This window comes from Vigna umbellata, chromosome 1 (genome assembly GCF_029865625.1).
Source record: "Vigna umbellata cultivar VRB3 chromosome 1, Vumbellata_1.0, whole genome shotgun sequence".
In the NCBI taxonomy this organism is placed as follows: domain Eukaryota; kingdom Viridiplantae; phylum Streptophyta; class Magnoliopsida; order Fabales; family Fabaceae; genus Vigna; species Vigna umbellata.
The window spans coordinates 69,531,909-69,555,485 of NC_142165.1; the positions used below are offsets into that span (position 1 = coordinate 69,531,909).

Sequence of the window (23,577 nt, forward strand, 5' to 3'; positions counted from 1 at the left end):
AACCCTAAAACGAGGCAAATATAGGCCTCGGTTAATTTCCAACCGGTGCAGTATACCTTTTTCAAAAGCGGATTTAAAAGAACCGGTGCAGTATACTTTTTTTCAAAAGCGGGTTTAAAAGAACCGGTGCAGTATACCTTTTTTAAAAACGGGTTTAAAAGAACCGAGGCATATAGTGTCTCCAAAATTACATTTCTGCCACCGTATTTTTATATGCCTCGGGTCTTCAAAAACCGAGGCATAATACGCGATTTAAAAACCCTATTTTTTACTAGTGTAAGTCTCATAGTTTATCCATCAATACTCTCCATGCAAAGTGTTGAGCATTTCGGAGAGCCCTCATAAATATCCATCCTTGAATTGCACACATATAAGGATCAAACTAAAGGCCAATCTTAACTGCAAAAGTATGGACATTTTTCCCTTTTCCTAACCTCTTAAATACAATGTGTATACCTAAGAGTCTATAGGAAAAGCCTTGAATTTTGTTGAGGGTGCATATCCCTATTTTGGCATGTCAATATATATCCCTATTACCCTTATGTATTAAATTCTCTTTTATTAGGATCTTATAATACTCTTCATGCAAAGTGTTGAACATTTGGGGGAGAGCCATCTTAATCCATCATTGAATTGCACACATGAAAGGATAACACTAAGGGTCAATCTTAACCACAAAAGTATGGACCTTTTTCCCTTTCCCTAACATCTTCAATGCAATGTGTATACCTAAGAGTCTATAGAAAAAACCTTGAGTTTTTTTTGAGGTTGCATATCCTTATTTTGGTATATGTCAATATACATCGCTATTATTGTCCAATGCTACCCCCTGTGTACTAAGTTCTCTTTTGTTAGGATCTTATCCATGAATACTCTCCATGTAAAGTATAGAACATTCGGGAAAGCCCTCATAAATATTCATCATTACATTGCATAAATATAAGGATCAAACTAAAGGTTAATTTTAACAACAAAAGTATGCACCTTTTCCCTTTTCCTAACCTCTTCAATGAAATGTGTATAACTAAGAATCTATAAGAAAAGCCTTCAGTTTTGTTGAGGTTACATTTCCTTATTTTGGCATGTCAATACATGTAGGCATGACTTTGTATCAACTGGGATGGAACAATAATAGGGATGCCAAAAATATTCGTGTAAATCCATGGATAAAATCCAGAACAAATATTTGATACCTAGAAATATTTTAATACCCATTTATAAACGGGTCGAATGCGAATATCATACTATATATACCGTGGGTATCCATTACCCACAAAAACAAAAATTAAAATTTAATTTATATTTTATTAAGTTAAATTTAATTAAAATTAAAATTAATTTATACTTTATTAGATTAAAATTAATTAAAATTAAATTTTAATTTATATTTAATTTAATTTATATTATAATTTATATATTTTTTTAATTTTATTTAGATTTTATTTTAAAATTTTTATAAAATATATTTTTTTAAACATTTCCAGATATCCACGTATAACCATAGATTTTAAAATATTCATATTTTTTAAACAAAAATGAATAAATTTTTTTATTATGGTCCGGATAGTAGATAAGCACTATCCCTTTATCCGAATGTGCAACTGCTTTTAAAAGAAAATTGTAGTTATATACTTATTCTAAATACACATACTACTAATAAATAAACATATATATATATATATATATATATATATATATATATATATATATATATATATATATAATTAGTTTTTAATCAATTTATTCATATACACAATTTTATTAGTCTTTCTATTCTTAAAGAATTAAATTTGGTTTCTTAATGTTTCAAAAAATTTCATGTAACCCTTTTTTTCTCTAAATTATGCTGACGTACACCAGCATATATTCTTTGCCATAATTTATTTAGATAGAAAAGATGATACCTGGTTTTTTTAGAAAAATTAAAGAATCGAATTGAACGGTTTGAAAATAGAACGACCACATTCAACTTTCCAAATAAAGAAAGAAACTGAAAATAATTTAATCTAAATGTAAATTTACTATCAAACACATCAATATTATGAAGTTTTGAAATGCAAACAACAATAATCCTTTCCATTCCTTGCAGCACAAAAGAACAACTTGGAAAGCAATGATATGTAATGTAACTTTTGTGCCTCTATGCTATAAACATTGTGAAGCTCCCAATCTAGATAGGCTTCGATCATGATGTAATGTGTACATTATTGATTTCACTTCTATTGGTCTAACAATAGGTTACTTTTAGATGCATGTGATGGCTGAAATATGACCGAGTTTATTTTCGGAGCAGTAGGAGCAGAAAATGACATTCTCTTGTACCTTGATGGATTAGAATTTGGGTAAATTGTCTTGGTTGTGTATGGCATATCTCCACCTAGATTTAAGTCCAAACCGGCACTTTGGGCCTCATCATGATTTTCTCTTAGCCCATTACCAGCATAAGCTGTGAGGGCAGCTGCTAATATAGCAGATTGATATTTTGGGGTAGCAGTGATTGCTTTGGATGCAGCTACAATGGAATCAGGTAAAGATTGCTTAGAAACTGCATGGTTGGTAATGTTATTGGATCGACAAAGATGTCCCAGGAATGGTTGTTTTCCAGTGTTCATATGGGAACCGTTAAGGTTTCTATTTGGGGTGATCAATCCCTCATAGTTGAAGTAATCACCATAACAAGGTGAATGTAGCACACTAGATTGCAAAGGAGAGAAAGTACTCGAGGGAAAATCAACATTGGTTGATGAATATTTTGGTATGAAAGACAAGCTTGGGGTGAAATTTCCAATGTGAGGTGAAGTTTGAGGAGTGGCAAGGTCAAGAGTAACTGTGGGGTGAGAACTAGAGGTAGAAATAGGGGAGCTGTGGAAGAATAAGTGTGGTGATTTTGAAACATGGTGACAGCTTGATGTGAAATTTAGGGCATTAAGGTTATAAAGAACATTAGAATTGAGGAGAGGGACAGTATCTGAATTGAGTAGTCCTAGTTGTGTGGTCAATGAAGGAGATTGAAGCATGGAAGCAGCAGCAGAAGTTGTGTAGGCCATGGTAGTGGCTGAAGTAGGAAGAGGGTGGTTGTGAGTTCCTTCGTAAGTGCTAATCAAGATTGACATGTCTTCAGCACATCTTTGAACCTGAAAATTTGAAGCAAGTAATAAGGTTTAATCATTTAATCAATGAAAAAGGAAAAAGTTGTTTATAGAAGTTATTGGGTAATGGCTGTGTGCAACAATTTCATTCTGACCTATTCTCTTTTGTTACCTTACAATCCACTAGAAAATTTTGTATACCTGTTTTTTCACAGGACAGGATGGGGAAACAGTGCATCGATAGTATGCTCGGGGACATGGATTCCCTTTTGCTATTTTCTGTCCATATTTTCTCCATTGGCAACCATCATTCATCTGTACAAAATTTCAACCAAGTAGGATTAAAAGAAAACATTGAAATTTATTAAATGGTATATTAGTAAGACAAAATCTGGATGCAATTTTTAGTATCTTTTATATAATCCAAGTAAGAATCTATCTCAATACCTACAAATTATAGTTTGTATTAAATGTCAATAATGGTTACCAAGCTAAGCCTCTCACAACATGTTGACAAAGATGAAAATAGAAAGACAAAAAGAAGAAATCAATGTTTAATATGTTCAATAGATTAAGTTTATTCTATTATTAATTAGGAGTGATAAGGTGACTTAGTGATAAAGTTAGAAGGAAAGATGAGAGAAATAAAAAAAAAAAAAAAACTAACCGTAAGATTATCACATCTTGCTCTGATACAAACCCTAGCCTTCTTGACTTCAGCATGTTGAGAAGCTTCACTTTTATCCCAAGTTCTCATTGTCTTGAGAACTTTACTGGGTGGCCATATCTCTCTGAGTTCCTCTTCCTTCATTTCCCCATCACACCTACTTTCAGTGCTTTGATTTTGTATAGCTGAAGGGTCAAATCGTATACCTAATCCAAGTGAAAGTCCTTCTTTCAAATCCTCATTTTCTCTACTATTTTCAGTTCTAATCTTCTTCTCATGTTTACCTGTAGATGAAATTCCAAGAGAGAGGGAAACAGGTTCACTCTCTTCATCACTAGTTGAATCATTTACCAGCCTTACCAATGAAAGTTCTCCAACCTCTCGCATTTCCCTTTCAAGCTTATGATCCTGCATGTTGTAACAGATCAAAGACCTAAGACAAGCTATAATTAGCAAGTGTGTGTGTGTGTATATATATCTCTTCCACACCTTTGCTGTGTGATGTGAAGTAGATGAAAAATTCAGTGTTATTATTGGTAGGATAACTAGGCACTTAAACTTAATACACAGCATGATGGAATCATGGTGCAATGAATTACGACATACACTAATATTGTACGTTGAAAGTTGAGGAACAAGTTATTATTATCAATCCATCCATTCGTGGCAACTGTGATTCTTGTGTCACTGAGATTATTAAATAAAGAGTTCATGATTATTACCTTTCTTAGTCAACGTAAACATACTCATCAATATTTACAGTAAAACATAGCAAAGCCAAATAATTCTTCGTTTGTACTTACAAGCCAGAATCAAAAAAGCACAAACCTACAGTTTTCTGCTTGAAAATGTCCTAAATGTTCACTTTTTCAATGCAATTTTTCTTTATCTACTCAAGTATTAGTTCTCTTGTGGACACATGTAGGAGAAAAGGAAGGTGCTGAAGAATTTGGCCGAGATTTGGGCGTAAGTATAATCATTGAACTTGGAAAGACATGCTTTTCGTTTTTCACGTTGGATTGAGTAAGAATATAAGTACATTAACTCTGACCACTAACTTCATGGCACTAAATCATGATTAATTCAAATATATACCAGACTTACAGTATAATATTTTATCTGAAAGTCATGGCTGCTGTTAAGTTTCTTTGTAAAATGGAAAAATTAGGAAGAAAATAAAGCTAATTAAGAAACATGTGCCAAACGTCCAACTAATTGCAATTTAAATTCATGATTTATATTAGTATCAATTATATTATTTTGTTTACAATTTTAAACTTTTTCGTGACTAAGGTTGTGCTTAAACAAAATGTGATGGGTAGCTATATGAAAAATTATAAGAAAATGATTTTTTTTCTCTTGTGTGTTTTTTATAATATCTAATTAGCTAATTCGTAACGATTAAAAAATTTGATTAGTTTAGTTTAGTTAATATAACTAAATATCTATCATTAATTAGTCGTTTACAAATACTTAAAATTAACGTACTTATTTTTATAAAAAAAAAATAGAGAAACATCTTAAATTAATTCTTGTCAAACAAAATCAATATCACTTTTCTTAAATCTCAAAAGCTTCGAAATAATATATCTTTTAAAAACAAAACCAACTTCCGACGTCATGATTATTCCCTCTCAAAATAGATCATGAGTTCCACTAACATTTTTTTGTTGGACAAACAATATGAACCCATTTAAATTTTAATGTGGTTTATCGGAAACATAGCATTTGGAGAATTATTAGAGCTTCATCAGAGATTTCAAAAAGAAATCAAAATAGTTCTTCCTCTCCATCAATGTAAAAGGAAAGAGAATGCACAGAAACATTTAAACAAGACAATACAGTATACTCTTAGAAAAAGAATTGTTGTTTCCTATACCTGTTCGCCATCCGAACATTTCGAACTTATCAGATATTAGAATAAATTTCCCAGTTAAGAGAAACCAGTATTGGTAGCATTGTTAAAAATACCAGTGGTTTTTTCTTAAAAAGCTTATCAATTAATATACTCTTTCAAAATATGAAAGTTTAAGCGAAATATGTGCCAATTGATATTTTCTTATTTAGTCTAGTTTAACTCATCATTTTATAATTTTTTCAGATTGAAGAATTTAACCAAACTTATTTTGCACTATATGAATGAATATATTTTTCCTGGCTGAAATCAAGAATCTTTATGACTCAACCTAGCTCTTTACCTTGTCATTCATGTTTGTGTTCAATGATCTTCTCAAGTATACTCAAATATGTCCTCTCACTAACACACCATCAGAAGCATGAGATAATTGACTCAAACATTGGGAAACTAGGCCAGTCCTTGTCAAAGTGAAATAAATGGACAACAACACAATCACTCAATTCACATCTATGATTATTAAACTTAACATTTAATTGATGCTTTTAAGAACTAAAGCTAGCATGCATGCACCATCTCAGAAATTCTATATTTATCATTGACTTCTACTTCATAACAGAGTCATAAGGAAACTGGAAAAGTAACATTAACGAAAACTTCAAATTGCTAATCATAAACATCAGAAACACCACAAATGAATAAAGAAAAAATCACCTTATTGCTAACGTCCATGGAGTATTCTTGCCAAACAAAAAGGTACAAACTCTTAATGGATCAATGTTTTCTTCCTCTCATCACAATATAGGACTGGCTTTGTTATATACTGAAGCCAACAGTTTTGACTTCGATAATATAAGCTAAAATTTGAATGGTGTTGCCAGCCTCACGTCAAGAGCGTGTAAAGAACAAACAGTGATCTTTTTTTATATATATTTCTGTGTATTAGTTGATTTCTTATACATATGATTAAAAGAATGAACATTATATAATTCAGCATTTCAACTCTAATGACAATGGCTAATGGCTATGTAATTAGTATTTTAGACATCAAATAACAGTAGATTTGAAGATTAACGTCACAAAAATGCCGACTTGAGTCAAAGTTCACCTGCCATGTTTCTCATCAACCTTGAATATGGTGATTTTGTGTGGGTCCTCAATTTCGGTGCCATTTTTATATTTACACCTTCCTTTCTTTTTACCACCATAAAGTCATATATTTCCGACAAATTCCCCATAGCAAGGTTGTATTTATACTTTTGTACTTTCTTTTAATAAAGAAAAGACACAAATGAAACTTTATATATATATGTCCACTATAAAAATTAAGAACCCTTCCTTTAAAATTGTTATTAGATATTATTCAAAGCATTCTTTATATACATAATTAAGAATAAATAATTCCTAATGTCATGCGTAACTGCTATCATGGCTGCATTTATATGCATGGCATAATTTTTTGACTATATAATAGTTTATAAAACCTTAGATATGCAGCAGGAGAGCGTTTGGTTGGTGTTCATTGCGTTCCATTTCTTGCTCAAAGGGTCAGTTAAATTTAGATGTTTTCTTTATGGTTGGTTAACTACTCATTAAAGATGTGTCATTTCAAATGTTTAAACTCAGTCAAGAGGTCATATAACACTTGACACACCCCAACACGTTCATATATAAATAGATGCAGACTAATAATATCATTAAAACAATGTTTTAAAATTTCAGAAAAGTCAGCTAAAATATAACAACATTTATTAAAATAATGTCTCTCGCATCATTTTTAGTTTGCTTAAGAAGGTTGAATGTACCCAATATTAACATCATTTATTATGTATCTATCCTTATTATACATCCATTGTGTAGGTCTAATGACCCAAGTCATCCAACCTACATGTTACTGTTACTGTTCCTATTTATTAGTATTTGTTTGTTTTCTTCGAACTAATGACCAACGTTTCATTGTATAGCAATTATATCATGGTCCACATGGCATGAGCAGCAAAACTAATACTTTATTTCAACGATCGAGGTCTTAGTTACAAGCACAAGTCCATTGAAAGCTATTCCTACCTTTGAAGGGTCATTTCTGCAGGCAGCAGCTATATGCTAAGCAGTGAAAATCCAGCTTTCAGTCACCAACTTGACACGTTTTGTGGGAATTTAAGGGCCGGCAAGGCAATTATACACACAATACATTAATCAATTATTGACTATATCTCATGGATTCTAATTGGTATTTCAGTGTGTTATCTGTGTTGTGTCTATTAACTTAACTTAAAGCTTGTTTGAAAATATTTTAGGTCTTGAAACTTCAAAGTATAGGTTGGGAAGTATAATATAGTTTTAACTGAAGGTTAATAGTCATGGACCAAAGCCCTGTTATTGTCCATAGGCATGACTCTAGTAGAAAAAACCTTGCCCATTTAGTATTTTATTTAAGCCAAAATAAGTAGAATTTTATTTAAGTGATATTCACTCAGAAAAATCATTGAGTTACCAAAAACAAAGTTCTACTTTTTATATATAAATGAGAAATTTTGATGAGTTAAACAAGACACTCACAATATTTAAAACTTGCTACTACTTTTTATACAAGGGCTCGAGTTTTGTTCTTTATTATTTTAAAATTATTTTTCTGTCTTTTTACAAATTTTTACATCTGATTTGTTTATATTTTATTAATGTATTTGGTTTAATATTTAAAAAAGTTATCGATATGCTAAAACTTTAAATTTTTTAAGATATAAAAGAGAAAATTAATACAAATATATCAATTTACTAAAACAAGTAAGTGTATATTAGATAGAGTTGTTATAGTTATATTATTAACCAAATTCTAAAATAAGTTTCTTCTTTTTATTAAATGAGTAGATGGTAAAAAATCTAAGTATTCAAAATCTTCACATAAAATGAGTTAAGATGAGGTTGAAAGTAGATTCACCTTTAATTAACCTTTAAATATTTTAAAATTGAATGAGTACTTAAAATATTCTAAATTACAAATTGATTCATACATATTTTACATTAATTATAAATTAGTGTTTAATTATTTTTTATTATAGGCTTAATATCACTGTTGGTCCCCTATTTTCATCAACTTTGTTCGATGTGGGACTCATTTTTTTTGAATGTTCAATGTAGTCCCTTATTTCGTAATTTATATTCAATTTGGTCACTTTCGCTGACGCGTTTAAATTGCTAACGGTGCAGATTTCACGTAAAAAAAATGGAATGACCTGTCACTCATCTCGCCACATCATCACCATCTTCTCCAAATCAGAAACCCCAATTTTCCTTCCATCAACACGTCGTTATGCACCAGACTCAGGCCATCATCTTCTCCACGTGAACTAAAGAATTCCAACTTCACAAGAACCTGCAAAGTGAAATCCCAAAAATCACAAACCATCGAACCTGTAGAAAACCCAGAATTCTCAAATTTGCTTCGAACATTAACCCTAGTTTGCGCAACAATCCCAAATCTTTTTGAACCAAACCCTAACTCGCTCAAATCACGTTCAACTCCTAAATCGTAACAGAGATTCTTCATCGCAATAGGTTGTGCAACATATATCATCTTTCTCGTGCATCATCATCAACACAAATCGCAAAAACCCAATTCACGATGAACCCCTCATTCGCGAAATTGAACCTTCCGTGAAAACCTGTTTAAATCCCAAATTGCACCACCATTGAACTTGTTTAACCTCCATGGATGACACAAAACCATCTGCAAGGAACAAAACCCTCAAATTGTTTTCCATTAAATCACAAAAACCTACAAAAATTAGGGTTTTTGATTTGGGGAAAATGATGATTACGGGGTGAGATAATGATGTGAGTCAGCCATTGTGGGCATTATTGTGTGACAACTCATTTTGTTTTTCTTATGTAGAATCTACGTCGTTAACGATTTAAACGTCATCAGCGAAAAGAACCAAATTGAACATAAATTACGAAATTAGAGACTACATTGAACATTCGAAAAAATGAGTCCCACATCGAACATAGTTTACAAAAAAAGGGACCAACAGTGATATTAAGCCTTTATTATATGCAACTTAATTGTAAGGTTGGGACTTAACTTGATCCAATTTGACTTGGGTTCAGTTTGACACCGGTCTAAGTAAATTTTGCATGAGTTGGCCCAACCCAACTATATCTTTCTTGACATGGGCCCAAAAAATCTCATTTAACCTTAATCTAATCTCAACTTAGACCAAACTTGGTTTAGCCTTAATCCAACCTGACTTGAGCTCAACTTAATCAGACAAACTCTAACTTAGGCTCCATTTTTTTTTACTTGTCCTGACCTAGACTAGCTCCTACCAACCTCAAATAGGGGTTCGTCAAGACCATACCCAAATTGACCTAAGTTCAACCTAACTCAGTCTCATTTTGACGTAAGACAAACCCACACTAGTTCAACTTAACTTAGGTCCTATTCAACCTAATTTAGGTATGACCCAACCCATCTTAATTAAGGTTAGCTCGACCCAGTCGAACAACCTTATCTAATTAAGCCTAATTTGACACAATATTTCATCACTAGGCCCCAATCTAACCTAGTCTTGATTTGGGCTAAGCTTAGACAAACTTGGCCTAGTAGTGGTCTTGCTTAACTCAACCTAACTAAGTTAACATAACTAAACTTAGGCTTAGATCAACTTGTCCTAATCAAGTCAGATCTAACATTGTCCAACAAGGGTTTGACCTAAGTTAGGCATGTCTCACCCAACCTAACATGGCTTAATTTGAATTTGGCCCAATTCGCACTCTACTCATTTCAGCCAAATTTATTTTCAACTCAACTTAACATGAGGTAGGTTCAACCTAACTCAGTTTGACCTAGAACTAGCCCAACTTTCCCTAACCTAGACCCGACCTGACCTAGGCTCAATCTAACATGCTTTACATGGTCCTAGCTCGACCTAACCTTATCCATACTAACCTTAGCCTAACTATATATGAATTGGGCTTTTCCAGACTTGAATTGACCTAGCCCAACCTAACTTGGCTTAAATGGGTTTAGCCCAAATTGGCTCAACATGAGTCGTGCTCATCTTAACCTATCTTGACTTAGTTCATTTTAAGCAAACTGGACTTGATCCTACTTATCCGAACCTGAGATTAACTTAGCATGGTCCTACCAAACTTAAAACTTGACATAAGCTTGACTTGACCTTATCCATACTGATCTAGGTTTGGATTTGCATTAAGTAAATGTCTTTCATATGCGAAAAAAAATTAAGTAAACATTTTTTTTTTCATTTGTAAATAATACTTTTTACTTCAAAAATATTCATAGATTGGACCTAACCCAACATTTTTGTCATATGAACTTGATCTAATGTGTACTTTTCGTTATTATGATTTTGTTTACCCTAACACGTGTAAGTTAAGATCATATTTTATATAAAGTTAACCAAATTGACAAGTTTAACATTAGAATAGTTATAACTAATGTATACTTCTTTTATATTAAGAAAACATTATTAGACTATAATTTTAAATTTATTTTAAAATACTCTTAAAATATAATATTTTAAAGGTTAAACCTTGAATATTACATCATCAATTATTAATATAAATACTTTCACTAACTAGTATGTGATTTTAATTAATATACTTAAACATTTTATTAATCTATATTAAATATAATAAATTTATTTTTCTCTTTTAAACTTGTGGAGAAATCAAAATCTTTCTTCAAATTCTTTAAAGAGTAAAAAAAGATGATAAGTATGAAGATATGTTTCAAAATATATATAAAAAAAATATTTATTTCCTGCCAAAACTTATAAGTTTGTCATCTCACTCAACAATAGTGTCGTACTTAGCATTGTCCAACTTGGTTATAAGCTCGGTGCTTGTTTATGAAGAGGTAAAAAGTCGCGCCTCACTATTTCACTAGACTCTACAATCGGAGTAAAGAGCGATATCACGTCATTAAGAAATTGGTCTAAGCACTCATCTTCGGCTTGGAGGCTCCAACAGTATTTCCAAAGCTTTAATATCATTGTATAAATTGATTACCCATCAAACAAGTGTTACAAAAACTATAGCTATCCTGCCAAATGATAACATGGTCTCTTGAGTTGCCTAAATTTAGATTAAAGTTTGAGAGCAAATGTTGACTTTGTTAGAAAATGACACTTATTTGTATATTTCTCAATATGTTTCTAGTGTGTATTTTCATTTCATTAAGCCTTACAATTTATAGGACTAACATTAGGTCTTTCATCTATATAGACCATAATGTTTCCAATTATTACAAATCAAACATTATAATGACTATAAAATATAATAAAGATATTTCCTAACTCTTCTTCTCCCAATGCAATAATCATTGTTACTCATAATATTTATCTAATAACACCTAAATTTAAGTTTATTTCTACAAAACTCACCCATAAACTTAAAGTTTTCCTTCTTTCATTCTGATAATCTTTTTGTATTCATGAAACATTATTGTAGGCAGTGGTTTCATGAACATATTAAATATTTGCTCTTTCCTCCCTACATGTTCGAGTTCCACGCTTCCAATCTTCACCTTTTTCCAGATAAATTGAAATGGAATGTCTATGTGTTTGCTCCTTCCGTAGTTGGCTAGGTTCTTGGCTGTTGAGATTGTTGATAGGGAAGAACTGGCTTAGCTAAACCTACAATCTCAGAGCTTCTGGCCTTTTATGATGACAACATAATTAATAACACATGTGTTGTTTATGTGTTACATGTTTTATTGCTTACATGCTATATGTTTTAATCATTGTGTAAATTTGTTTAAAGCATTGAGAACATGATTGTGTTGATACATTGCATTTCACTGTGCTATATAATTGATTTTATTGGTGAATGCATGTCTAATGTTTTATAAAAGGAAAACCACAAGCACTTATGTTGAACTTTTAATTGTGTGGCAAAACAGTTGTTTTAAGTCGACTTCATTATGAAGTGAGTCGATTAAAACTCGTGGCTTTGCACAAACCATTTTCAAAGTGTGCTGTGAGATTTTTCAAAGTGAAAGTTTTTCAAAACTTTGGTTAACTGTGTTACATAGTCGATTACATGCAACGTGCATTCGACTAAGTCTGTTACAGTTTTGAAATTCTGTTAATGTTTGTATTAAATGGTACAATGGCTATATTTTTAAATATTTTGACCAAGCATTAAATGAGATTCGACTGCATTAATTGTACATTCAATTAACTACATTGATTGCTGCTAACTGCTTTAACTGAATTGCTATATTCGACTGCATTAGTAGTTTAGTCGATTAAAATGCGTCAGAAGTGTGAAAATCTATAAATAGACGCAAATTGGAATTCTGTAAGAACTTTTGTGAATCTAACAGTTTGTGATATCTTTTGCAAAAAGTGTATTCTTACAGAAAGAGAGAAAGAGCTCCAAGAAACAAGAAGTGACCGTGGTGATCATCTACTTGTGGATTCTTGAAGAGCAAATTAACTGCATTTGCAAAGGTTGATCATATCTCCACATTGGGTGTAACTGAGAGATCAGAGGCTACAATCTTGTGAAGATTGGATTGAGGTTCCTATTGTGATTACAGGAAGAAAAGCGTGTTGCGTTCTTGACTTTGAGGGTGGCTCAAAGGGTTTAGACTATAGGAGAAGGGATTCTTGCTGCTTGTCTATTTGTATATGCCTATATTTTTATTAGAGGGTTAGAGAGGTGTTTTATATTTTTGACGTGAGGTCGTTATAAAAGTCTTGTTGTAAAAACATTGATCATTATAATGCATTGGCTTCCTATATGGTTGGAAGGACACTAGATGTAGGCTTGGCCGAATCAGTATAAAAACTCAGCGTTTGATCTTTCTATCCTTGCACTCTCTTATTCAGTTGACTTCTTACTGTATTCAATCGATTTAATTTCCACTGCATAAACAAATCTTTTTCCTTGCGTTTCAAGAAAGCTTTTAAAGGCATTCCACTTTGCGAAAAAGATTTAAAGAAAACTTTGTTTTTACATTTGCTTGAGAAAAATATGTTGTCTGGAAAATTGGGATGCAAATCTTTCTTGAATCTGTGGATAAAGGAGTTTGGGATGCAACTCTAAACGGTCCATTTGAGCCAACTCATGTTGTTAACGGAAAAATTGTTTTTAAAAACTTTTCTGAGTGGACTCAAGATGAGAACTGAAGAGCTCAATATGATATTAAGGCTAGAAATGTTATTGCTTCTGCACTAACCATGGATGAATTTTTCAGGATATCACAATGCAAGACTGCCAAGAAAATGTGGGAGTTTCTTGAGGTGACACATGAAGGACCAGACGAAGTCAAAAGAGCCAGAAAGAATTCTCTTATACAAAAGTATGAGTTATTCAGGATGAAGGCTGGTGAGACGACCTATGAGGTACAGAAACGATTCATACACATAGTCAATCACCTCATGGCTCTCGGGAAAGTGTTTGATAAAGAAGAAATAGACATAAAGATCTTGAAAAGCCTCAATAGAAGCTGGCAATCGAAAGTATATCTGAATCAAGAGATCTTACAAGCATGAATATGGAAACTTTGTTTGGCAAGTTGAGAGAACATGAATTGGAGCTTGGAAGGCTAAAGGAGGAAGAAGAAATTGAAGAGAAGAAATCGATTGCTCTAAAAGCCACAAGCAAGAAAGCTACAAAGATTCATGAACCTGAAACTATTCAGATGCAGATATACCAAAAAAAGAAATGATGAATATGATGGTAAGAAAATTTGGCAGATTCATGAAAAATAAAAAGTTTACAACTAACAATGCAGGTTTCTCAAGAGGAGGAAAGAAGAATTCAAGAAGCAACGTTGTTCAATGCTATGAATATGGAAAGGATGTTCATATCACGCCTGACTACCCAGACTTGAAGAACAAGCATGAAGAATTCTCCAAGTATCCTTGGGATAAGAACAGGAAGCAGAGGAAAGCTTATATTGCTTGGGAAAATAGTGATACAGATTCTTCTAGTGATGAAGCTTGTGATCATGAAGAAGAATCAAATTTATGCTTCATGGCTGGCTCGGCACAATCTGATGATGACAGTGATGATGGCTTTGAAAATGAACCAATAGAAGTCAAGTACCACATGCTACTGGATGCATTTCAGGAAATTCATGCAGAGGCCATGTGACTTCAGTACAAGGTCAATCGATTATCATCTGAGAGAAGAGATTATAAATACAGAATTGATAATCTTGTGTAGGATAATGAAAAGCTTGAAAAAGATCTTGAAGAAGCTCTCAAATCTACAAAGACAGTAGAGACTGAAGTACAAATTATTGAGAAAGAGTGTGAGAATTGTCCTCTACATGTTAGAAAATTGAGTACTTAACCAGCACATTGGCAAAATTCACTCAAGGCAAAGAAAATCTTAATGATGTGTTGATATCATCTGGAAGAGCTATCTACAGACAAGGTATTGGTTATAAGGCTAAAAGTAATAGGATAAACTCAAAGAAATTTATTGATCTGAGTAAACCTCCTACTAATGCATGCTTTTACACTTGGTCACACAGTAAGAAACTGTTATTTTAGAAATGTTGGTGTTCCAAAGGGAAGATACAAATGGATTCCCAAAAAACAACTTTCTGCTACTAAATAGACAGGACCCAAATTCAAATGGGTACCAGCGTCAAAACCTTTTAATTGTTGTGCAAGAAAGGAGCAATAGTTGTTATAGTAGTACAGAACTCAAGGATGAGCTAACTTGATTACATCTAATTTCTTGAGTATCTACAAGCGGTAACAATCATTTTCACATTGCATTATGTATGATATGTATCTGAATGATTGTTTGATGATTAATTGTTTGTTGATTGATTGAGATTGCTTTATGTAAAAATCAATTTTTACGATTTTTAATCGATTGGATTAAGTGTGGAATCAATTATGTTATTGTATGTGTGTTTCTGTTTTTAAATATGTTGTAAAACATTGATTACAAAAGACGTTTTATTGCAAAGTTGTATTTGGCAAAGTTAATGTGCTTTATTGCCAACAGGAAGAATTTTGAGCAACGATAAAAAATTCCTTAAGTGCTCCAACGTTCAAAATTTAATGTTTTATTTTCTTTTATTGGTTTTATTCTCTCCTAGCTCTATAAATAGAGAGTTCTTCCTCCTTTCCAAAACACACCTAAATCAGTCTTCTCTCTTTCTTCTTTTTCCTTTTCCTCTTCTAAAATTATTTTGGGTTATTTTTATACTCCTTTGAGAGATCCTTGTTAGTTCTGAGATCCTCAGAAATTCTGAGAAGTTCCTGTTGTATCTTGGGGGACTTGTGCAACACATCGCGGATAAGTCTTTAAGGACAATGACTCTACACGCCTCAGGAAATACTATTTTGTCAGCTTTTTACAACAATATGTTGTCATACAAAAGTCAAGTGTGGACATAATGAAATCGATTTGATATCTCTGTTTTTGGGCTTTTTGTATTTGAAAATTTAAATAAGGGCCTATTGGTTATTTGTTTTGCACCTTTATATATGTATACCACGACTAGAGTTGTAACACACAAAACCTTAGAAAATTTTGTGAAAGGTGATTCGTGAATTTTGTGAAAATGGCATCATCTTCCTCGTCTAGGCGTACCAATAACATTTCTCCATCCGAAAGAAATGCAAGTCCTTCAGGGTGGATCAGTGACAGCGAAGCTAGAGAAAGGTTTATGTATTGGATGAAAGTTAAAGATGTTGTTCCTCACAAGTCAATTGAGTTATCTCTGTTCAGGAATGAGGGATTCATATTTCCAGAAAGCTTGGATATCAGGGTCTATCTACATGTGTGGATGTAAGTGTGGGTGTGGAGGTGTGTGTGAGTGGGTGGGTGGTTTATGTGTATGTGTGGGTGTGGATGTATGTGGGTGTGCGTGTGTGTGGATGTATGTGTGTGTTATTCTCTTACTCCTGATTATCATATAACCCTTTCTTTCTTTTTTCTTTCAATACAAACTTTTTCCTTTTCTTTTATAATTGTTTGGCTTGTTTTGTATCTACATAATCTACTTATGTCCCAAAGTTATTTTCCTTCTTTTCACGATCTTTGTGCAGTTATGATCAAATGGTGTATTATCAATTATATTGAATCAAATAGTTTTTTTTTTCAATTTTTTGTTTGACTCTCAATTTCAAGTATTCAATTATGTAAATTTTTCATTTACTAGGTAATATAAAAAAACTAATTCTTTATTCTCTTGATTCTTACTTTTTATTTTGTTTGGAGAATTTTTATTTTGTTAAAATAATTTTCATTATCTTTTAACATTTTGACTAGTTTGATATTTGAATAGCTTTATTAGATCTTAGTTATTTTTCATTTTGTCATACCCGTAATTATACATTTATTTTTCTTTCTGCAATTTTATTTAATGGTGCACCAAATTGCTTTTAAGACATTTGATCATTTTTACTTTTTTTTTTAGTATTTTTATATGTTATTTATTTTAATCATGTAAAATACTACTATTTTGATGACTTTTATATAATTACTTTTATATTTTAGTTTATTCTCATAAATGTAATTTTATCATTATAATTGTGTAAATATTTTTCATGTACTACAATATAATAATTTAATGTCATGGTTACAAATTTTGATTATTACATCTAGATTAAAATACAGAAAATGAGATATTTATGTTAAATTTAAATTATTATTTGTTTATCTTTCTAGTTTCGGTTAAGTGTTTATTAAAATCTTTATTAATGTATAAAAAATAAATTTCATTTTAATTTTGAGAAAAGAAGTAAAGAGACATTAGAAATATTTTTAAACTTAAATGTGTTTTCTTTTCATAAACTTTAAAAAATAATTTTTAACCATCAATTTTATTTCTTTAATGTTTGCAAAATTAATAAATGTTTTGTTAATATGAAATTTTTAATTTACGTATAATTATCTAAGATTTTATATAATTATTTCACTTTTATTAAATTTTTATTTGATATTCTAATTTAAAATTTATATTATTATAATTTCTTCTATAACTTTTTCTAGATATTTGACATTTAGAATGCATCCTTTTAACATTAAATATTTAATAATATTATATATTTTTTGTTATAATTTTTAACTTTTATAAAATTTAATTAATTAATATTGATACGTTAAGAAAATAGGTAGGAACATAGAAATGGGTATACTCACTGCTCTTGGAGATGAAAATGAATTTTTTTTTAACAAATAAATGAGATAATGAAAATGTTACTACGACTAATTACATCAGGTCACACAATTCAATAAATATTTAAAAATTTGATTGTTGACATCGTTGAATCATATTTGAACAAAAAATTAAAAGAATAAATAAATCTAAGTTATACACAGATTAAATCGAAGTCATTACACGTTATTAAATCATATTAAAATTAGTAGTCACGGTAAAATTACAAGTTCTATCAAATAAATCCAGTAGTAATACACTTATATGTAAATACATTTAAATTAGTCAGAGACTACGTCCTCGTGAATGATGTCATTTCCTAGGTCAAATGGTTTAAATGTATTGAATGTGCAAACAAAATGGCTTGACGCATTACCTTATTAAAACCTTCATCATAACCTTCAAGATGGGCACTAGCAAGCTCAGCATTCTCCACTCCATATTTGTCTCATTTATATGCAGCTTTTCGATTTATTCTTAAAGAAGGAATGTGCTACCTTCAACTTCTTTCAAGATGCCCTTAGACCTCAACTATAGGGCTTTTACCGGGACCTCCTATAGTATTCTTTAACCCTCTAAGTTCGAGCTAAGAAAATAATATCTTAAATATGATAATTATTTCAAGGGAGAGAAAAATGTTATTTCTATGAACTTGAAGTAAATATTGGTGGTGTATAGAAATGGAAAAGTGATTTTAAAGACGAATTTGTTCCCTTAACCTTGGATTGAGAAGAATAAAAAAGTGATTTCAAAGGCTCCCTATTCTCCTCCTTGGCTCTTGGCTCTCAACTATGAAGGATGGAAAACTGATTCAGAAACTGAATCCTTATTCTCTTTATCCTCAATTAGAATTAAAAACTAGTTCTAAAGATCAATCCTTGTTCTCCTTATACGTAGGTTAGAATACTTGTTCCGATAGATTCAACAATCTCACATAACTTGAGAATTGAAATAAAGGATAATTTAAATACTCCTTTTACTCTTAACCAGATGACTTTTAGAAAGAAAAAATAATGACAGTTCCAAAGTCTAGGACAAACAATTCATCATATATGATAATTAATCATATCAATATTATCTCAGAACTTAGGATCAAAACATTTGCATTATCTATAGAAATGAAAAAAGTGATTACAAAATCAAACTCTTAACTTTCTACTTGAGAAAATGATAGAGTGGTTTCAATGATAACTTTTATTCTCCTTTTACCTAATCAAATACCACCCTTTAATCACACTGCTCAAAACAATAGTCCCTTACGTTTAAAGAACTCATCCATCAAAGTGCCACCTTCCAATAATATTGATAGGTACCAGGTTTTATTACTTCCTCAGAGAACTCGAAAACAGGTTCTTAGATGATCTTGCAATGAAACCCAACAGCTTGGTCTGCACCAGAACGTAGAACACACACAACACCAGATCTTTCGAGAGGACCTATCTCTCCCTTCCCTTTTCTAACAAAACTCCAAAAGACTAAAACAATAATCCCTTACGTTTAAAGAACTCATCCATAAAAGTTCCACCGTCCAGTAATATTGATAGGTACCCAAATTTTATTACTTCCTCAAAGAACTCCAAGACAGGTTCTTGGATGATCTTACAGTGAAACCAAACAACTTGGTCTGCACCAGAATGTAGAACACACAACACCAGATCTTTCGAGAGGACCTGTCCCTCCCTTCCCTTTTCTATCAAAACTCCAAAAAACTAATGAAAACAACCCTCTACAGACTATATATAATAGTCTGTTTACAACAGCCCCACTCAGACTCCTATAACTGTCTGTCTCCCTTATTCTTCTTACTTAAACTTCCCCCATGAACCTATCAAATATATAGGTAACATTTAAAGAACTCATCCCTCAAAGTTCCACCTTCCAATAATATATACATACATATATATATATATATATATATACACACATACATACATACATACATATATACATATATATATACATATATATATACATACATATATATATATACATACATATATATATACATACATATATATATACATACATACATACATATATACATATATATATACATATATATATATATACATACATATATATATATATATATGGTATGAATGTTTAGTATTCTTTGGCTTTTTATTACTCAGAAGCTAAATATTGGGAGGAAATATACGATGTAACTGTTCAAATACTTCTACCAATATTATCGCATTTTCTATCAAAATCGAGCAATTTTGTCACCCAATTTCTGATCAGTTTGTTATTCAAAATGTTTCGTGTAAAATACAATCACTAAAATTATTGATCAACCAAAAACAAATTAGCACCCTGCCTCATTAATTAATACCAAAATAATTGGTCTTGCATGATTGCTCCTACCAGCCAATTTTATAATTAATCAAATGTGTAAGGGTTTATACTTCCATAAATATCATTTTACGCACTTTAAATTCTCTAATGATTTCAACTTTTTCAACCGTAATATCATCCTCGGGCTAAATTCCACTAGCAAGAAGAAAAATAGAATAAAAACTCAAAATTAGGAATCACTAAAACAATTCTTAGCTAACAAAATGCAATGCTTTAGCATATTTCCAAGTTCAGAGGGTGAGGGCGGTGAAATACAACTCTATCTGTTCCATTCATAATCACCTCCATATCTTGGGTTGGCATTATTCACTCCACTAGTGTCCTCTGGCTTTATGGAGTTTGCAAAGGTATGCCAACCAAGAAGGTATGGCATGATAAACTACAAAGAAAAAAATTAAAGTTTCAAAAGTACAGTCAATATAAACAAAATAGTAATTAGGTTGTATGCATAAAGGAAAGATTACATTTGCGAAGGCAGGAAATGTTCTCCATGCGAGAAGAAAAAAAATCTGTATTGACTTCATGACATGTTATACAGAAAGATATGTACTTCATTATACCTAACACTGAAAGATATGTTCCTAGTAGTGGCTAGGCAATAGAATTTTCATGACTAATGTTAGCCAACTATTACGGCAAACTTTACAATAGGCAGATTTTCATTGTTACTACTCTAATGATCAATCATTTCTGCTACAAAATATTTTAATAGAACTACAAGAGAATCATGGCAATGCAGATTTTGAAAATTGACATTATAAGGAAATGAGAGCGAGAGAGAGAGAGTTGTACATTGAAAGTTGAGCTCAAAACTGCTAACTCTGCTTTTGTAATAGGGATATAGATGTTTTCATCCACGTTTACAAGCTTGTTTTGAACACCTTCAGAAATGCCACAATAAAGTCAGAGTTGAAGCAAATACAGGCATTTAACTATCTTCATTTATATAGCAGGCATTTATAAAAAGTGGGTCAGGTAAATTATATTTGAAAATGATGACATTAAGATTGATCAATTTTGGAATAATGCAGCACAGTGGGAGCTTGATGTAGTTCTCACAATATGTCATGGACTCAATGAACCCAAAAACATTACATAGTGTCCCAGCGACATAAATATGGCAAGGAAATAAAATAAGATAAAAATATAATAATATGAAGAAAGAGTATTTACTTAGGTTAAAGAAGTGCCCAGAACCATCTGGAAGAGGCTCCAACTTCAAAATTTTTCTGACTTTACCTTCATCACTGCATATTAAGATAATTTTAAATGTGAATAAGCATAGCAGCCAAAACTTATGACATAAAAATATGAGCCCCTTCCCCATAATCCACCCACATAGCTAAAGGTAAAATGGAAAAATATATTCAACAACATGCAATAACGTAAACAGTAAAGTATGAATCAGTCACATGGTCATATAGATCAATTAATTCTATTCAAAGAGACTGAAATCCACTAAAGAAAATGTGATTCTTATTCAAAAGATAATCAAAGCATCAAGAAATTATCATTGATCAAGGATAATGTCAGTCCCATTACAAATTTACAAATTCCAATAATTAGAAGGGTATGGTGTACAAACTACCTTTTGCCCTTAAAAGGATCATGAAAAAATTCACAGGACTCCCTTGTACCAAGGCTTATTACACTTCCCATTTCACCCACTGATAAGGAAAACACCTGCATTCAAGTAAAAACAGTAGTACAGAAATTTACACTTCTAAACCACAAGAGAATATCAACAGACCGAATCCAAAAAAATTATACCAAAACTTCCAAACATATCAAAATAGCAAAGTCGGTTTTTGTCTAAAAATACTGTGAACTCTAAGTGCAATGCACTCTGCAGTTCATATCCTATCTAAACTGCAAAATATAATACTCTAACTCTAATCAAATGGCATATATGGTTTTATTGGGCAATGTCTTAATTGTGCTATATTATTTACGGACTGATAAAATACTCTAAGAGAACTTAACAACTTCGTGCATGTTTAGATTAGAGTTTGCAAACCTACGTTTGAGTGAACTCTTTTTTTGCAAACTTAAGTTTGAATGAAGTTCATTTTACCCCTAAGTGTGAATGAACTCCATTTTTCAAAAGTTGCCCTCTTTTTTCTTCCATTTTAAACTAAGATTCCAAACAAAATTGAGACCTCCCAACCGAAAACCAAGAAAGCCTTCTTGGTTTTGAAATATAACATCAGCGTAGATATCACCAGAAAATCATAACAACTCACCTGCTTCCTATTCCAATCATATTGGCGCGTACCAACCGCAGGTGCAAACTGAAGCAGCACATAACCTTCCTTGGATATTTTATATGCCCCTGACTACAAAAAATCCCCCATAGTTAAATGCTGAATTCACAAGTCCATAATGGCACATCCAACCAAAGCCAGGATCAAAACGAAAATAGACATACATCGAGCGGCACGAATTCCGGTGGCCTAGGAGTCAAAGTAAGCGCAGCCTTCCCTTTGTAAATGGAGTAACCAACATAAACCCTAGGCGGCAAAGCTCCAACTGAGCACACATTAAACCAGAAAACAAATAAGTGCATTTTACAATAACAGAACACAACACAAAACCTTTGCGTATTTCGTAACAACCCCACAATTCTATTGGGGATGTCCACAAAAGACATAGCACAAAAACACGTTTTATTCATCTCCCAAGTACTAAAAATAAGATTTTTAAATAGGAAAAATCAAGCCTCAATTAGGTTTCTGAGAAACCCAAATGTTTTTCTAGTTATTATTAATATCAGTTTTGTAGGAGCAATTAAGAAAGGAAAAAGAAAAATGGGGTTGTGGAAAAAGAGGTTGTACCTGAAGCAGTGGGTCTTGTGGGTCGTTGTGAGGAGGCTAAGGTGTTCTGGTCGAAGAGGTCAGAGTGGCGACATCTGAGGGAAAAGGGTTTAGGAGGGTTAAAAGGAAGAGAATTTGGGGAGAAAGAGTGGTTTGCTAATAGCTTAAGAGAAGAAGACGATAATGAAGACAAAGATGACAAGGTTGATGGTTGAGAGTGCAGTTGAAACTGCAAGTTGGACATCTTCCTTCGTCTCCCTCTCACTCTCACTCTCACTCTATCTTTTCTGTTTCTGCCGCTTCTCTTGGCACCCTGTGCCTTCCCCGGTCTTTGTGAGTTTGCCTGTAGATTATTCTCCTTTTTTTTTTTTTGGGAAAAATGTCTTCTAGTCTAGATTGATTGGGTTTGTTTTTCAATGTAAGTTAGTTTTAAACGCACGCGTAAACGCGGAGGTTTATTTATATCTTTATTAAGAAAAATTAAAATTAAAGAAAATAATAAATATTTTTAAATTTATAATTAAATTTTGAGTAAAATTAATTTTATAAGTTTAGAAAATTAATAAATTATAAAAATATAAATAAATAATTTATAAAAAAATAAAATACGTACAAAAATAGAGTAAATTCACCAAAAG

At 31.8% G+C, this 23,577-nt stretch overlaps 2 protein-coding genes across 2 annotated transcripts; both read right to left on the reverse strand.

Annotated features, from left to right (window-relative positions):
• Nucleotides 1-2,219: 2,219 nt before the first annotated feature.
• On the reverse strand, nucleotides 2,220-6,343 carry LOC124844927 (WRKY transcription factor 72A-like). Its single transcript, XM_088106952.1, has 4 exons — nucleotides 6,326-6,343; nucleotides 3,757-4,164; nucleotides 3,291-3,404; nucleotides 2,220-3,134 (listed from the first exon to the last, which is right to left on the reverse strand). Exons 1-4 carry the CDS (start codon nucleotides 6,341-6,343, stop codon nucleotides 2,220-2,222), a joined length of 1,455 nt encoding a protein of 484 aa, XP_087963078.1.
• A 13,863-nt stretch (nucleotides 6,344-20,206) lies between these two features.
• LOC124844926 (single-stranded DNA-binding protein WHY1, chloroplastic-like) lies at nucleotides 20,207-23,331 on the reverse strand. The gene is made up of 7 exons (XM_047321944.2): nucleotides 22,961-23,331; nucleotides 22,555-22,655; nucleotides 22,370-22,462; nucleotides 21,715-21,809; nucleotides 21,300-21,373; nucleotides 20,919-21,007; nucleotides 20,207-20,505 (listed from the first exon to the last, which is right to left on the reverse strand). The coding sequence occupies exons 1-7, from the start codon at nucleotides 23,181-23,183 to the stop codon at nucleotides 20,386-20,388; spliced, it is 795 nt and encodes a 264-aa protein (XP_047177900.1). The 5' UTR covers nucleotides 23,184-23,331; the 3' UTR covers nucleotides 20,207-20,385.
• Between the last annotated feature and the right edge of the window lie 246 nt (nucleotides 23,332-23,577).